The sequence below is a fragment of the Sciurus carolinensis genome, chromosome 8, assembly GCF_902686445.1.
Source record: "Sciurus carolinensis chromosome 8, mSciCar1.2, whole genome shotgun sequence".
In the NCBI taxonomy this organism is placed as follows: Eukaryota; Metazoa; Chordata; class Mammalia; order Rodentia; family Sciuridae; genus Sciurus; species Sciurus carolinensis.
This window is the reverse complement of record NC_062220.1, coordinates 53,661,391-53,679,325: the sequence shown is the minus strand read 5'-3', so window position 1 is coordinate 53,679,325 and position 17,935 is coordinate 53,661,391. Positions and strand designations below refer to the sequence as shown.

At 38.5% G+C, this 17,935-nt stretch overlaps 1 protein-coding gene across 14 annotated transcripts in view; it reads left to right on the top strand.

The window, feature by feature from the left end:
* Adam22 (ADAM metallopeptidase domain 22) overlaps nucleotides 1-15,838 on the top strand; it is a 212,192-nt gene extending 196,354 nt beyond the window's left edge. For 8 of the 14 annotated variants that reach the window (XM_047562721.1, XM_047562717.1, XM_047562720.1 and 5 more), the window contains 2 exons: nucleotides 5,984-6,107; nucleotides 9,651-15,838. In XM_047562721.1, the coding sequence (XP_047418677.1) occupies nucleotides 5,984-6,107; nucleotides 9,651-9,671 (145 nt within the window). In that variant the 3' untranslated portion in view covers nucleotides 9,672-15,838. Of the gene's footprint in view, nucleotides 1-596; nucleotides 684-1,930; nucleotides 1,961-5,983; nucleotides 6,108-9,650 lie in introns of all 14 variants that reach the window. The other 6 variants (XM_047562714.1, XM_047562712.1, XM_047562709.1 and 3 more) reach the window with 2 other exon arrangements.
* Nucleotides 15,839-17,935: the final 2,097 nt, after the last annotated feature.

Genomic DNA, 17,935 nt, shown 5'->3' with positions numbered 1-17,935 from the left:
TGGGGCTCCAGGATCAGAAGAGTGGGGACCCTTTTGGCCCTTACAGAGCTGACTTGGGTGGGGGGGTCCTTTCTGTTGACTCCAGCTTGGGATCTGCTTCAGGGAGTAAGACAGTGGCCATATAAAAGCCTTCTTCTTATGTTGTAAAGAGAACTTTGCTCCTTTAAATTGTTTTGGGGGTTTATATGCTCAAATGCCAGGTTGAAATTGCAGCCGCCTGAATATTTTCAAAAAGCACCTTTATTATTTGAAAACCAAGGAGCTGCATGAGAGGTGGCCTGGGCAAAGCCTCTTGGAGGTGGGTGAATGGGGCTGCTGAAGTGCTGTGATCGAAAGCAAGCTTTACTTTGGGAAGCCACCGGAAAAAGGCTTTCCCAGAATTGTCAAGTACCTTCTCGAATGCCCTGAGCCTTGTAGCTGAGATTATTCTCATGCCATTGTACAGACTGCCTCATAACCACCCAGCATCTGTCCTGATTTATTTGCCATAGTCACTTGCATATGGAGGGTGAAGACCACTTGCTAAGCTTGTGCTGTGTATTTTCAGATTTTCTATCTTGTTCTGCTTTCTTTGTTCCTTCCATTGCTTTCTGCAGGTATTTAAACCCATGGTTCAAAAGAGACTATAATGTAGCTAAGTGGGTAGAAGATGTGAATAAAAACACTGAAGGACCATACTTTAGGTATTTTATAAATTAATTTTATATCCTTTTCAAACTCTCCCAGCACATACAAATACTGTAGTGTGACTGGCTCTCTATCTTGTATCTCCTAATACAAGTTCCTAGAGATGGAAAAGGGTCCTTGTTTATTTGCTGCCATTTGAAAGGGTTGCCGTTTAGTGCATGTCCCTATCACCATCTTGAGCTTTTAGTAGCTTTCTCTTCATTTTATGCTGTGTAGTTTTCTATGGGCATGAAACATACTTTCCACTAATAAAGAAGCACTATTAACCTCAACAATTTAATTTCCAGAACCTAGCAGTTTCATAATGCATTTTTTTCCTACTTACTGCCTAAGAGTGCATAGTGCATACGAAAACTCAAAGAAAAGCGTGAAAAGAAGCTAAGTGAAATGTAGTGGAATTTCACTGGAAGAAGAAACAATGATTTGATCTACCTGAAAAATCATTGAGATAATATGGACCACATGAGAGTATGTGGAATGAGTTTAGGTTTTCTTTGTTAATTTCAACCATTTGCTACCAGTCAAGGTGTGTCCTGAGAAGAGTGTTTTATGAATTCTCAAGAAAGCACCTGAGAAAATTTTTACGCAAATCAAAATGTCTTGACACAACAGATAGAAGAGAAAGCAGAGAGGAAACATGTTCTTGACTCACAAAAGAGAACATCCCTCCATTTTAGAAACTGGAATTTATTCAATTTGTTACCACTCTGTGTTACATCAGAGATCAGAGAAAATTTCCAAGAGCTCTTAATGGCATTCTTTTTGCTCTTTATAATAGCAAAATGGTTTCCTAGAGGTAAATGTCCACTCTGTATCTGACAGATTCATGGACAACTATGTGAAGAAGAAATTAGGCTCAGTTACCCTCTCCTTTGAGGACAAGTTAACAATGAGCTTTCATATTACTTATGGCCATGACTTGGGTCAGCACTGAACAAATATCAAAATATGTCTGAATATTTAACTCTCAGCACCCCTGTAAGGTGGACTTTCTCTTCCAGTGTACCATTTAGTTTAGTCTTGTATAGTTTGAGAAAATGATTAGACCTACCTGCATTCTAATTTGATCCATAACATTTGCATATATTCCAAGGAAAGCTTAACTCCTGCCTGCTCACAAAACTACGTCCTGCTTTTATACCCCATCCTTCCCTCCTGCCCTGTCTTCTGCTTGTCCCACACTTTCCCACACGGAACCTCATACACATACACTCACATTCAAACATCCCACCCTCACCTGTAGCTCCCAAGATGGCCAACGTCAGGAAGACAGGTAAGATGATTTTGAATGTTCTTGGGAATCTTGGCTCACCTGCAGTCCTATTTCTTCTTTCTATTTTACTCAGGCTTGTGGGCAGATTGTAATTTGTACCAGCCATGGAACCAAAACGTAACAACTTTGGTCCTAATATGGGTTAGGGCTTTTATTTCCAAATGGCCTTAGCATTTTGCATTTGTGAAATGGTACTCCGGAAGAGTCGATTCACCTCCCCTGGGTGAGCTGAGTAGTTTTTTTGTGACTCCAAGAGAAGAGTTCACATTTCTTAAAGTCAGCACCCAGGTCTGCCCAGAAGCTGCATGACTAAACGCAATTTGGATGGGGTAATGCTTTTGCACCCCTGGTTGCACGTGCAAAGCCACAAGGGCAAGTTTACAGCATTCCTTTATCTCCTATTTAACATGAGATATTGGTTCCTACAGTAGATAGTCCCATTAAGAATTCATTATTAAAAAATATGTATTTTTTGTTTAAAGGCTAAAAGTTCAGTGGACAGTTATGATTTAGCTTTCATTTTTGGATAAAGGTTATGTTGGTAAGACTTGAAAATCACAGAGTTTCTGTGAAAGTGGTGAAAAATTGAGATGACCTAGATCTTTAACACCACAATTCTAACATAACAAAGAATTTCATTCATTCCCCATCCAGGATAAGTCTCACACAGGAGGCCTAAAGTGCATCCACATCTTGGCTTATGCTTTGCCAACCCTATGCTTCAGCTCAGATCTGCTTTATCCAACAGCAGGTTATTCAGGATTACCTCTCCTACCAAACCAGCAATGAGGGCAAAGGTCACCTTCTTAATCACCCAGAGATGTCGGGTTTATGGCATTCTTATCAACATGCAGTGGGGACTTTGTGACTGCCTTAAACTGGTCCCGGTGCTATAGCCTAGCATTTAAAACAATATTCACTCACTAGGAAGGGCAAAGCAAATGAATGCCTATAGATTTTTGAGGGATCAGAGTGCCTCCACTGTGCTCCTTACCTGGTTCTCAGATGATAGTGGTTGCTGAAATTATCCTCAGCATGTATTTAGGGCATCAGAAGGAGCAAGTGAGACGAGGGCAAGAGTGTCATCTCACCAACCAAGATGCTGGCAGCAGTTGTGCTGGTGCTGGTGCTTTATAAGTTCTTAGAAGATATTCTTAACTTTGGAGAATTATCCAGCTGATTACTCACTTTATCAGTGGTTTTTGAATTCATTTCCATTATGAGAAATGTAGTGTTTCTGAAAATAAATGAACCACAATAACTATCTTATATCAAGTGCCCACTCTGTATCTTCATTTCTCATATCATACGTTGTAGACATTCTTATTCCCTTTTTGTGGGTGAAGGAAACTGAGGCACAAAGAATTACTGAAGGTAGCATGTCAGCCTGATAAGGGTCAAACCAGACATGGAGCCTGGCTGTATCTGACTCTTAAATCTATTCCCTCTTTATTTTATTGCCTTTACTTAAAAGTAGTAGGGTGGATACTGAGTGCATAAATCCTATCCAAGGACAATTAAATCCTTCTGGATCTGTATTATAAAATTTGCATATTATCCCAGTGTATAAGTAGCGGGCTTATGTCCTTGTCATGTGATTGGCCTGGATTTGGTCATCCTAGGGGGTAGAACTGAACTGAGAGTGCCTTACAGACCTGTGTATAAAAAAAACAACCCCAGGAAGTCTGATGTCGCTCAAAATGACAACACTCCATTGGCACATAAGCACAACCTTTACTGTGCAATTCTAACACATGCTCCCTGAGTTACTAGGATTTTAGAGTGTAGTAATGATAATGGCTAACATTTATCCAGAGACTGCTTTGTAAGTGAAAGAGCTGGTTTGGTGCCTGACTCTAAGTGAAAGCCAGACTGGAACTGAATGTCTTCCTTAGACCTTTCTGAGAAATCGTGTTCATTTTCCCTAAACTAATTTATCTCCCCTGTTCTCTACTCCTATTTTGACTCCTACTCTGGTTCTTTCCAATGCTCCTCCAGGACCTGTTTCCTCCCTCCTAAAACTGTCCTGCTTGGCATCTCTTTTTTCCTCTTAGGGTTCAGGAAAGGGTCAATTAGCTAGAGTGTTAATGTGAAAAATAGTATAGTGCAGTTTCCTTGGGGTTCTGGAGAATATCTCCTGGTCTTGTTTTCACTTTTTATTAACTTTGCCCATGGAAAGATATTTGAGAGGAGAACTGGACTTTAGCACCCCTTGGATATGAATAAGACTTGTCATTTGGATGCCTGACCAAGTCAAGCCTGATATGGCTGTGAAGCTAACAGCTCATGCTAGGTACACATACAAGGCAGTAGATTAAAAAGAGGACTTACATTGCATGATCCCTAATGGAAAGACTTGGTTATTTTCTTTTGTACTTGACTATCTTTCCTAAACTTGGGTTGTTTATACAGGTAATTATTAGGCTAAAAAGATGAACCCAGGTTAATAGCCTTCATTTTAGAAAGATGCATTTAAATATCTAAATGCAAAAGTTTGTCCTCATTTTGCATATACTGAATTTGTTTCCTAGAGATCATAGTTCTATTTAAAATATTTTACTGAAATTATAAAAAAAAATTCCCAAATTAGAAAACTACATAGTATTGTGCTGCTTTAATAGAACTTTAGAGGATTTGAAATATTAATACTCTTACACCCATCCACTCAGGAATAGAATGCATTAACATAAGAGAAGTCTAACAACTGCTTTGTCCTAGCAGTTAGTGCTAAGGTGTGGTCCTAGCCATTTTTCAAAAACAGAAGTAATATTAGGAATTATGGATTAAAAGTGAATGGAACCACTCTTGATCAATTCTTAAAATCAATTAAGGATGTTCACTTGGATCTCAAAGTTTACAAGGAAAATTATTTTCAAACGTTAGCTTGAATTTAACATTTTAAAAATGGAAATGAGTTTGAAAACTATGGCAGAACTGAATGTGAACTAATGCAATGTAGGCAGTAGACCTTGCCCCACCCAATGTGCACCTAATGCTACCCCACCATGCACCTGCTTGGTCTGAGTCAGTCATAGAACATGAGGTGCATCCTACTGAAATAAGTACTTGTGTTATGTTGTGACAGTGTAAGCAGTTTAGTGATGTGTGTCATTACCACCTTTCACCAGGAATTAAAGAATCATGAATGTGTGGTGGTAACATTTGCAAAGGGGGTAGTCATTGTAGTTATTACATCTGTTGTCCATCACTGTATTCTGAGGGGAGTTCTTTTACTCACTTCCCCCATCCCCACTCTTAAAGATAAGTTAGCAGCAGGTATGGGCTCATCTAGTGTGCCAGCGTAGTCACAAATATTACCACTGCACATACACAACTCAAACAAGTTCAGCATAGCACACCACTGCTTCCCTAGCAATGCTGTTTGAAGGGATGAATTAGACCATTTTTGTATGTTCTCATCAGACTTTGTTTGGCTGGAACTCTGCACTCCTTACTGCTTGCATGTTTACTAATTTATTATTAAAACCCCTGTATTTGCCTTTGTTTCTTCACAACTAACACACTGGCCTTTGAATGCATGAGTTTTTATGTAAATGAATATGTGACTTAGCAACTAATATATCATTGATAATGTGTTTTGAGATCTTAACTGAAATTATTGTACTTAGAAACATTTTTACATTAAGTGGTAAAAATAAGGCAGAATATTAATATGTTGTACACTTAATTTACCACTATGAGCTCTTAGAATAATTTTATCCCTTCTCCATATTATCTTTTTAATTATTCTATAGGAAGCTTCATTGTTGACTTTCTAGTTGAGAAGTATGATTTTATGTACTAACACTTAAATGGTTCATTGCAATCATGGAATTAGAAAGCTAAAATTCTAGCATTCCACTTTTGGGAATGACAGAGTCATCTTCCCAGTAGTTAAAGCTTTGGAGTAGGAACTTATTAAAGTAGAAGTCAGAGGGTTTGTTCTGAACCCACTTTTCAAATATTTGAAAATGATATTAAGCAATCGCCTGCTATTTATTTCATGTGTTCTCAATGTCTCAGGACTTTATCTCCTGCCAAGTCTCCCTCTTCATCTACTGGGTCTATTGCATCCAGCAGAAAGTACCCTTATCCAATGCCTCCACTTCCAGATGAGGAGAAGAAAGTGAACCGACAAAGTGCCAGGGTAGGTGGCAACATTTTTCCATACGCTTACCTAATCAGTCATTAGCACTTCTGTGTGAATTCACATTTTAAGAGAGTCATTTTTCCTCCTTTGTTCATGAGAAAATTAAATTTGATAGTTAGAAGATTTGGGGAGCTTTGGGGTTCAGATTTGTATTTCCTAATAAGTTTAAACTGCATTGGTATATGCTAGAGATATTTAGTGTTTATTAGTCATTATTATATACTTAACATTGTTTATTATTCCTTGTAGTTAATATAGTAAAACCTGGAACAGACAAAACCAAAGGATGTATTTTGCTGTATCAGTTTTCTAATATCCCTGGAAATGCCAGAGACCAAGTAAATTAGTCACCTTTCTATGCAAATTTGCTTACTCAGCCCTTCACTGGCTAACAACTCAGTAGAATGTTAGAAATAGGAACTCGTGACAGAAAATCAGATTACTGTCTTGAAGATGGGAGTAGAATTTGGATACAGGGAAAGGGACTTGAAAATCTGTAATATTAGCCAGACTCGTTGGCACATACCTATAATCCCAGTGACTAGGGAGGCTGAGGCAGGATGATCACAAATTTGAGGTCAGCCTCAGCAACTTAGTGAGATCCTGTCTCAAAATAAAAAATAAAAAGGACTGGGGATGTGGCTCAGTTGTAAAGCATCCCTGGGTTCAATCCCTAGTACTAAAAATAAAAAAAATTAAAAAAAAAAGAAAGAAAGGAAAAAAAAGTTCAGAATAATCTGTACTATTAGAAGAATATAGCATTGTATGACCAAATCTATTTATTTATTTATAGTGATACTGGGGATCAAACCCAGGGACTTAGTCATGCGTGGCAAGTGCTATACTACTTAGCTTGCTCCCAGCCCCCAAAAGGTCACATTTAAAAAAAAATATGGAGTTATTTATCCTATTCATAATAATATGATTCACAAGAAACTTTATTTAAATATTGAGTCCCTTTTTACATTTTAATCATATAACCCTGTCTTAAAACATTCCTGAAACCTTACCCATTATGTGAAATTTGAGATATCGTGCAGTTTAGGGAGGCAGGCCAACCCTCAGAGTTTTAAATTAAAGATACAACCAAAGAATAATTATCTTTATAGATTTCCAGACTGTTGTGGTCAGTTATACTACATTGTCAACTTTCTCAGAAATAATATTAGAAAAACATAAAATGAAGCTTTAAAAGCCTTGGCAGATTTATCTGCCAGTAAGTCTTAAGTTGCTAGATTTTTGGAGGTGGGGTCTACAAAGATGTTTCAGAGCCTCTTTGATCTTCAGCCTTAATTATGGGGTTCAGGGTAATTATGAATCAAATTTTAACCCAACCCAAAGTCAGTAAGAAAAAATAAATTGTTAAATGCTGGTTTGATCACTATAATAAAAAACTTTTGAAAAGAGCAGTGGTGTTAAGGTTAAAAAAAATGACCTCTGTGTGTTATTATCAAAGTGGTAAGCGAAAAGACAATGCAGATTGCCAGCACTCAACTCTCTAGCCTTCAGAAAGACTTGTTGATAGACAGCCATTTATGAAATGTGATACTGAAATCTAAGGCTGCTGTCATTCTTCCCCTCCTAAGAGAATTGTCTAAGCTCAGTACCCCATTTTCCCCCCTATTAAATCATCTCCTCCTCTGTTTTGCTCCAATCAAGCTAAGGACATCCTTCAGCTGTTGCGTGCCAGAGTGTGGGTTATTGGAGATGTTACCACATGAGAGCCCATGAAAATGACAGCTCCTCTGATTAATGGCTGGCCCAAGTCCCTTCCCTGGGCTGAGCAGGGTGACTATAAAGACTCCAGCTGCTGGAGAGTTGCATGGAAGGTTTGATTTATTCTTCCCACTGTGGATCAGCCACACCCTATGAATGCTGCAGAATAGGCTGCTCCTGTTGCTGGGCTGTCTTTGTGGGCTGTGGAGAATCAGATAAACAGATCTTCCTATCAGCAGCTCCTCTGGTACAGCCACACAAACCTGGAAAAAGTTGTGCCTATTACAAAAATGTCTTGGCAAGTCTTTGCTCCTTTCTCCTCACAGGGATAACCATGACTTCTAGGTTTTCTCAGCGTCGTTCATTTGTACCTCTCCTTTCTTATTTGTAATATTCATAACTATATGCAAAGAAACTTCAGCTCTCTGAGGCCAAAGTGTTGTCTTTTTACCACTACAGACCATTACTTGAGTCTCAATTCAGATCTTCTTTGCCTCAGACACCCCTGCCAGCCCATTTAACTCTCCTCCACCATTAGGTATCATCTGCTCCCAAAGATACTCATAGTTGAGAGATCCCTTTGGTTTCCAAAAACAAGAGGATGGGTGTCTTTTTAATGATAAGGGCATACAAAGTCAGTCTGAGATAGCACCAGAGACTTTGTCACAGTCCTGTGGTGTAAGCCAACATGGGTGTTCAGAACAAGATTTCCATGAGGACTTGAGGTAACCTATATTATATAGAAACATCTGCACAGTTACTTCCTTTCCATTCTTTCCCAGAAACCCATTGTGTATACCATAATGTGCCCCATGTATCCCGTAAAAATGGAATTTGGATGAAAATTGGGTGTAACTTATGTCATTGTGGTAATAGGTTTTTTAATAGTTGTATTGAAATCATATTGCCTGGAAATATGTTTCATCAGCTGGACATTTTTTAAATTGACCTTTCTTCTCTGGTGAACTGATTTACATTCATATTGGACAGTACTAAAATTGTTTGCAGTCATTAAGGCAGTTACTGAACATTGTAGAAATTAGATCTGATCAGGCTCAGTATACAGAACTGATAGCAGAAGCATAGAAAGGGAGAAGGTGAGGGAATTAAGGAAGGGACTTCCTGCCCTGCATGTATCCTTCTTCACTGAAGTATCGACTCCTCAGAGGACGATTCTTTTAGGAGGCAGTGATGAGATTGGAGAGCGTATGACCTGGTCCTATGACTGTGACCTGGAACAGTGATTCTTAATGGGTGATGGTAGTATTGATGGAATGTATTTCCCAGAGGTCAGTAGTTCTTAGTCTTGACTGTACATGGGAATCATCTGAAGAGCTTTAAAAAATATTCTCACCCTAAGTCCCATTCAGAGAGGTTGCAATGTAGTTGATCTGGTGTGCTGCCTGGGCAGTGGAAGTTTTAAATCTTTCCTAGATCAATGTAAAATATGACTGTAGATGAGAACACTGCTCTAGGTGACTGTATGAGAATCCTGCACAAATGTAGCTTAAAAATATTATCTTTACATTCCTTTATGCCTTTTGAGATACAATATTTATTCAAATTTTTGCGTAAAATTAAATGAAGATGTGAAGTTTTTTTTAAATTGAAAGGTGACATTCATTAAAAAGGTTGAGACACAGGCTTAGAGGAGAGAGCTAGAAGTTGAAGAGTTTATTTTGTCCATGCATTAGACTTTGCAAGAGTGTGTGTTCACAGTCGCGTAACTATGGATGGAATCACCAATCATCTCATTCTCGGAGCTCAGAATACCTCTGCTTCCTGCTCTTACAACATACAACTTTGCTGTTCTCTGTTTTGCAGCTATGGGAAACATCCATTTAAGATCAACTGTTTACATGTGACACATCAAAACTGTTTACTTCAACTTTTATAGAAGCCCAGCCTCACGGAATCACTGCAAATCTATCTGCTCTTCAGATGACACCAAGATCCTCTGAGATGCCACAGAGGAGAGGAAGCTATCTCACATCTGGATACCATTTTCTTTTTGTCATTGGCTTAGGATTTAACCAAACCATGAAAAGAACTACTGAAATGTTACACTATAACACGGAACAATAAGGGTACTGGTATGTTAATGGATAATCCGCATGACAGATATATGTAGAAATATCAATAAAATTAACTCACATGAACCCAAATGTAGCAAGTTTCCTAAGGGACAATAGTGGTTTCAGAACTTCACCTTCTGAAGCACATTTCATTGTATACAGTAATGCTATATGCATGAAGCTTCTGTTCATTGTTTTCCATATTTAAGGAAACAACATCCCATAATAGAAACTAGCATGCAGGGCTAAGGCATATAGGATTTTTCTGCAGGACTTAACAGCTTTGAGAGGCCAATATCCCATATGCTAACTTTAAACATGTATTTTTATTTTTGTTTTTTACTTTTCATATTTATATCAGCATTCAAGGACAATTGTACATATGTAAACATTTTTAAAATTAAAAAAGCAGCTGTTACACACAAGTGTATTTTGCCAAATGCCTAAAAAGAGTCAGTCACAATCACATCATCATTCACCATCCAATGGTCTTCAAAGAGTATAAGCAGATGGTGTAAATATAGTGGTCAATGCTGTAAATGTGTCTCTCCATAATTAATATTTGTCTAAAACATGTGATATCCCTTTAAACTGTGTGTAGTCTGGAGGCAGTTTTATTGAGTCATCAAGAGGACAAAATGCTCAGCAAATCTTCTGGCCTCCATAGCTTGCTGAAGCAGGAGTCCAGTAGTGCAGCAGCCTTGCTGCCTTGAGACTGCGCTGGTGGGCTGCTCTGTGGGCCTCCATCAGCCAGCCCATGTGCTTCTCTCTTAGGGGAACATGGTGCCTGCTGCAGCAGCTATTCTCGTCCTCTACCAGAGTATATCAGCCAGTCTCATCCTGGGGGCCAGTGAGCGCCCAGCAGTGTGTTCTGCTGAGGTTAAGCAAGTGAACCAAAGACAATCCAGACCACAAGCTGCTGGTGAACTGGTAGCTTCCATCTTGCCAATACTCTAACCCTTCTGTGTAGCCTGAAGTTTTTGTTCCTTGACAAAACTTTTCAGCCACCCTTATCTACAAAAGAATGACTTGTTTTAACAAAAACAAGTTTTATACTGTTTATTAAGGCTATTTGTCATCACTGGGCTGTGAGTCCCAACAGGTCCTTCTGCACTGACCCTGAAGCAAGATGATGATTTTGTCGTCTGAGCTGAGATGTCTCAACAGGGTATAAAGGGTTAAATGAAATCTGAAGCCACAAAGATGCAGCAACTGGGAAGTTATGCAAACAGTTGGCAGCAGAAAGAATCTGATGTTTTGAGCCCTAACATCTTTAATCCATAGAAAAATGAGAAATCTATGTTCAAAGCCCTCTTTTTAAACCAACATTTTGATAGCAGGTATAATGCCAGTCTGTCATTCCAAAAAAAAAAAAAAAAAAAAAAAAATAGATACTCTAGTGAGATCAGAAATTGATGGGATCAATCATGTGATCTTTTGTGAAGTGTACTTCTGATTTTCTCTTTTTTCCCCCTACTTTTTCTTGAGAAAAATGGAATTAGCTGACAGGATTTCAGGAATGCTTTCTAAATTTGATTTCTTATAGTAATGTTCATGGACAGAATCCATTTCATCTCCATATGTAATCATCCTAGTTGCCCAAACTTCAGGTTATCAGACTATATTTTATACTCAGCGTTTATGTCTTCTGTAGTAGACCTCTCTTCTGAAAGTCTTTGAAAATGTTTGAAAAGCAGTTTCATCATCCAGAATTATATATTTAATCATCTAAATTTGTGGAAAATAGCAGCTTCTTATGGCAGTAAGGGATGTGATTGTTGATACCTCATTAAAACAATCCATCAGACCAAGGCTGGTGTGAGTGGTGGGAAATGTTGTCACAGAGTTCTAGCCAAGGACAGAAGGGCAGACATTAAAAAATGTAGTAAATAAGGTAACTTGACTAAGATCACTTTAAATGTGCACTGAATGTTTTCTGGTATTGAGTATATAAAAGGCTAATGTTATAAGGTTTATTTTGACTATAAAAGAGTTTATAGATTTGAATGTAAGGTGCCTCATGTAAATATCCTTCCTAGTTATAGTTCCATAAGCCCTAATTTGAAAAAATCCACAAATGCCTAGTCAATTGCTTATCTATCTTTCTCACCTTCTCAATTATTTTTACTGAAAATTATTATTTCAAATGAAAATCATTATCACGTGCCTTTTGGGAGATATAGTTGTTCTATAGGTATATAGTTTGTAATCATCCTCGTTGGTATTATTAACCTTCTTATGAAACTGAGCGAAAAGTGATTTTGTTTGATTTGCAGAGATTATGATTTTAGAAATATAATAGCTTTAATGTTCTGTGCTGAATATCTATTCTATCTCCCATGCTTAAACATTCTTAGAACCATTTGTGGGATTCTTTGACAAATTTTAGCCTCAATGGATAGTTTCAAGAAGTATATGTACACTCATGGCTGGGGTTCTAGAGCATTACATCTAAATATGACTTTTCATTCACTGAAGTAGATAGAATGGATCCATGGCACCAAATAAAAGCACAGCAATTTTATCTTTTTAAATATTTATTTTGGAGAGAAACTTTGAGAATACTTAGCAATTTATATCGTGCAAGTAATGTTTGTATCCCCCAGTTCAATATGGGATCATTACTAAGCAGAAAAAATAATTTATTTGACCTTTACATCCCATTGTATGCCTTTCTCCTACTTTCTGAAGTTCTGTGCATAGGACTTCAGATTGACAACCCTACTGTTTGAGATGTTCCATTTATCCATCATCATCACAGTTCTGATATAAAAGAACTTTTAATCTCTCCACTAAGAGTCAACAGGGGAGTTGTGGGATGACAGGGACCCCTGAAAGAGTGGATTAGCCACATCCAGCACTTACTCCCTGCTGCACACACACAGTCCACCTTCCCTCCCTTCTTTCTCAGTACTGGGTATTGAACCCAGGGGTGCTCCACCACTGAGCTATGTCTCCTGCCCTTTATATTTTTAAATTTGAGACCGGGTCTCACTAAATTGTCCAGACTGGCTTCAAACTTGCTATCCTCTTGCTGCAGTCTACTGGGTCACTTGTATTATAGGCAGGCACCACCATACCTGGCCCAGCCACTTTCCTTAAATAGGAAGCAAAATCCTCCTCTGGAGGCACCAAGCTAGAAAATGGCCCCCTAGTCACATGCACTCTGTGGAAAGGAATAATTCTCCAACAGTGCATCACAATGAGGGCTCCCAGGTTTTGTACTGAAAATTGAACCCAGGGGCACTTTTACTATTGAGGCACATCCAGCTCTTTTTATTTTTAATTTTGAGACAGATCTCGCTAAGTTGTTTAGGGCCTTGCTGAGACTGGCCTTGAACATGTGATCCTCCTGCCTCAGCCTCCCAAGCCACTGGGATTATAGGCATGCAACATCATACCTAGTGAAGCTGTATTTTTAAAGAAGCTCAGCACCTCCATTAGGAATAACCTATCCTTAGAGTTGTTTCTTAAAAAATAATTGACTAGCCAGGTGCAGAGCCATGCACCTGTAATCACACCTATTCAGGAGGACGAGGCAGGAGTATTGCAAGTTTGAGACCAGCTTGGGCAATCTCAAAATAAAAAACAAAGGAGGGCGGGTGTAGCTCAGTAGTAGAGTGTCCTGAGTTTAAACCCCAGGTCTGCTCCCCCCACAAAATCCCTCCCAACTGACTGATACAGAAAATTTAGGATTAAAATTTCAAACCTATTTTTCAGTTTGATATTGGTGTATATTAAGTGACGCTACAGTTTCTCTTTTTCCCTTTTGCTTTCAAAACCTTTGAGAATTGTTTTTGTATATAAGGTCAGTCCAGCATAGAATTTCTGAATGTAAGATTGATACAGTTTCTAAAAGAATCTAGTGTGAAGATAAAATTAGATATTCTGTGCACTTCTAGGGAGAGGCCGTGTATGAATTCTGTAACAAGCTTACAATTCTCATTCTTTTCTGTTGAAATCTTTGGATATTTGCATCATTTATTCCTGCTCTAGATCTTTTTTGGACACTTTACCTGTTATCTTTTTTCCGATTTTTTTTTTATAGTTACCTTTGAGTCAGAGGAAATATGGTATTTCTGTTCAGTCATTTCAGTGTTTCAAAATCAAGTTTGAAGTTTGTTCATATATTTATGTCATCTATTTATTTCCTGTTGTTAGTGTTCTGTTTTAACCTTAAACATGCACGCCCCCCACACACAGTACTATATTTCCTTATGTTATTTAACGTGATAATAAATCCTTATCTAAAGAAAAGACTATTTTACTTATCTTACTTAAAGAAAAGGAAGGTTATTTATTGAGTGACTTGTGTGTGGGGGGAGTGGAGAACAAAGTTTGGAACTGTCAGGACTGAAGAGAGGCAAGACAGTTGCCCACACCCAATTTGGATGCTGCTGGTTGCTGCCAGTGGATGCCACCTAAGGGCATATTGTAATTATCATCTTTCAATTGGTAAGTTGGCATGAATTTTCCATGAAGCACTCTCCCAGTTGCAGCATATTGTCCACTTTTGATGCTCCTAATTATCTAGTTTTCCTTAGCTTTATATTTTCCTCTTAAATTGTCTCCTAAATACATTTCCCTCCTTAAATATATGGAGTTAAGATGAATTTCTCATTTTCTCTCTACTAGCTTAAAAGATATAAAAAGCCACATATCAATGGAATAGGGTTTAATTTCAAACTCAAATGTTTATATTCCTCCTCTGAGATACTTTCTGATTGGATAAGATCACTCTGATTTTGGATGCAGCAACTTTTCTGCAGGCACTGGAGAACTAAGCTTTCGTAAATATCTTTCCCTGGTTATTACATTGTGAGGCACCTGGTCTGCGATTGTGGAAATTGCCTGTGCAGGCGGCCCTCCCTGCCGTGTGTGGGTGGGAGCTGTTAAAGTGCACCTGCTGGTAACTGTTGGCATGTGCTCAGAGCATATGCTGTCGGGCAGGTGTTTTTACTTCCAAGAGGAGTCTTTCTACCACACCTGTAGGTGCAAAGATGGTTCAGATTTTAGAAAATGGAAGATACTGTTTCTGTTCACAATTTATTCATGGTTTTGTCAGAGTCCCCATCATGGAGCATCGTTGGTTTGTAAGCAGTACAACAAAATAAATATTCAAAAAGAAAAACCTGCCTAGTCAGTATTTCTGCCCCTTATATCTGTGACCTGACATAGTAAGCATCCTTACTATGGGATTTGGGGGATGCTTCCAGAATCTTTCTATTTCTGAAGTAGCTTCCCCTTTAGTAGCCGTGTAGCACTTTCCTCCTGATTAGCTTTCCCTGTCCTGGAAGCTAGTACTTTCATGTGGGAACTGAAAGGATATCAGGGGTGCAGAGTAGGGTGGGAGGCATTGCTAGTCTCCCTTTGACACATTGGCATGGATTTTGCAACTTGGGAAGTCACTGAGAGTTGGGTCCTAGGGTGTGAATTTCAAGATGGGGAGGAGATAAACAGTAGTAAGATTTAGGATATCATGGGACATTTATTTAGTCCTGGCATAGAAGCAGAATCGACATCCATTTGAAGAATCTGAAAGTAAAGCATGCAGAAAAGCTCTAACTAGTCTCAGGGCATGTGGTAGGGAAAGAGGTAATGGGAGCCTAAGGCAGATTTGTGTGCTTTGCAGCTTTAGGGCGTGGTGGCTCTGTAAGTGCTTCATGGCCAGTGGGGCGTCCCTGTTGCATTGTTTGTAGAACCTGCCACATTACAGAGAGGCACATTAAGGGCAGCAGGATTTTGGTCGGAGGCATCATCCTTTCATGTTCCCATGTACCCTTAGAATCAAAACCAGGTAAAATGTGTGTTCTGTTGTTTGTTTTTATGGTCCTGAAAATTGAACCTAGGGACACTTAACCAATGAGACACATCTCCAGTCCTTTTTATTTTTCATTTTGAGACCGCATCTCACCAAGTTGCTTAGGACCTCGCTAAATTGAGGCTGGCTTTGAACTTTCAATCCTCCTGCCTCAGCCTCCTGAGTTGCTGGCATTACAGTCGTGCGCCACCATGTCTGGCTCTGCGTGTTTTGTTTGGTTTCATTTTATAAAAAGGCATACAATGAGACTACACAATCTTGTTAAGATAAAGTGCATACAAACCATCAATCATAAAATTTTGAAGAAATGTTAATTTTCCCCATATTTGTGTGTGTGTGTACCTACACTAATCCACATTCACCTGAGGGCTTAGCCTTTTATTTTATGAAGTTTCAGTCTATGATTTGTTTTGATGGTTAAGCTCTAAAATAATTATCCCCAAATTTACAAATATAGCGGTGCTAAGTTATATCAGATAACACAATACAGAAAGTGCTGATACGAATTAATACTTAGTAATAAGACAAGAATTCCTGCTAAATTATACATGTGTATCACTGCCTAATTAGAAAGCCCACTTTTTTTTTTTTTCTAATCCAGCACAAAATCAAACTGTGATTCTACAACCAGTCTTTTTAATGGGTAAAAATGACCCAACACCTTTGTTTTGTACGGGGAACTTTTTTTCTTAACAATAACTGCAAAAGCTTAACAAAAGGATCTTTCAGAATAATTAAGCATGTGCTCCTTTTTAACTTATCGGAAGACTTGTCCCTCTCAACTAGAATTCCCAACAGACTTCTCTCAGAAGCTGGGTGTTCTATTTAATCAAAGCAGTTTATGTTAGCCAGTGTAGGTCTGTGCTAGTGTTTTCCACATCTGCCATCCTTGAGGGGTGATTCCATCTGCACATGACGGAAGCCACTCAGCAAGGAAGTGTTACTAGCAGCGCGTTTTCACTTTTGGTAACCAGGTATTTAAGTGTATATATTTAAATTTGCATCATTTTAACATTCTCTCTCTGCTACTCTGCACTTCAGGTTCTTAGGCTATTTTAAAAATAATTGGGTTTTGGCACACACCAACTGAAATGTATATGGCGACTGCTTTCCTGAGCAAGTGTGATTTGTTTTATGGCTGTTCAAGTTATAAAATTGTTCTTGCATTGTAGGTAAACAAAATCTTGCTGTTTTTAAAGGTCACTGTAACTTGAGGTTCAAATTTCTGACACAATTTTATTAGTATTCACTTCTGAAGCTAATAAGATACCAGTTTTCTATGTTACTCTCATTGTAACATCAATAAAGTGACTTTCAATAAAAGATTTATGTTATTTTGATGCACGACTCCCTTTAATCTCTATTTTATCCTCCCAGCCAGTTGCTCTTTCAGCTTAATCAGGGTATTGTTACTGGGTGGTTATTTTATTTTTTCTGTTCTGAACAGTCCCAGATGAGACCATTAACTTGTTAAGAAACAGAACAATCCTTTAGTAAAGCTTGTGTGCTCAAATTTGCTGAGCAGTTTCCTTTACTTCCCCACCTGCCTTGCTTCTTAAGCACTTTCCCTTGCCCTAATGAGGATTCACGTCTTGTACCTTATCCTATAGCCCAGGCAGTAGTGCTCACCTGTGCACATTCTAAAGCAGGGTCTTGGATGGGTTCAGTTTAGGTTCATGAGTTCATTGCCTAAAAATGGTTCCACCCTGGACTTTCGATCTTCTCTGGCACATCCATTTTAGTTACCTGTCACTACTCTGGCATTTGCAATTTCCTTGCCTTCAGCTCATAGTCTGTATAGGAAAAAGTAGTCAAGTCTGTGTTACAGTGTGAGAAAAATGGAAGGAAGTCATTGATGAAGGGCTTGTATGTTTATTATGAGATTTTAAAATTATGGTGATTACATAGAACTCCATTGCTTATATTTGAGGCATATAAGAATTCATTTAAATGAGCACTGAAACAGTAATGCACTCAGGTGCGTCAAAGCAAAGCCTAGCCCAGAGACAGCAGAAGTTTTAGCTAACATGCCATTTCAGGGGCTGGAATATCATGCTATAGTCTGAACTCCAACTTTGGGTCAACAGGAACTTGAGTTTCTCAAGTTTTAACTTAACGACTGCTTTGGTGCAAATCTATGCCAACTGTGTCCAGGAAGTACCAGACCTCTGGCAGCCACGCTTCTATGGAACTTTGTGAAATGTACTATGTGT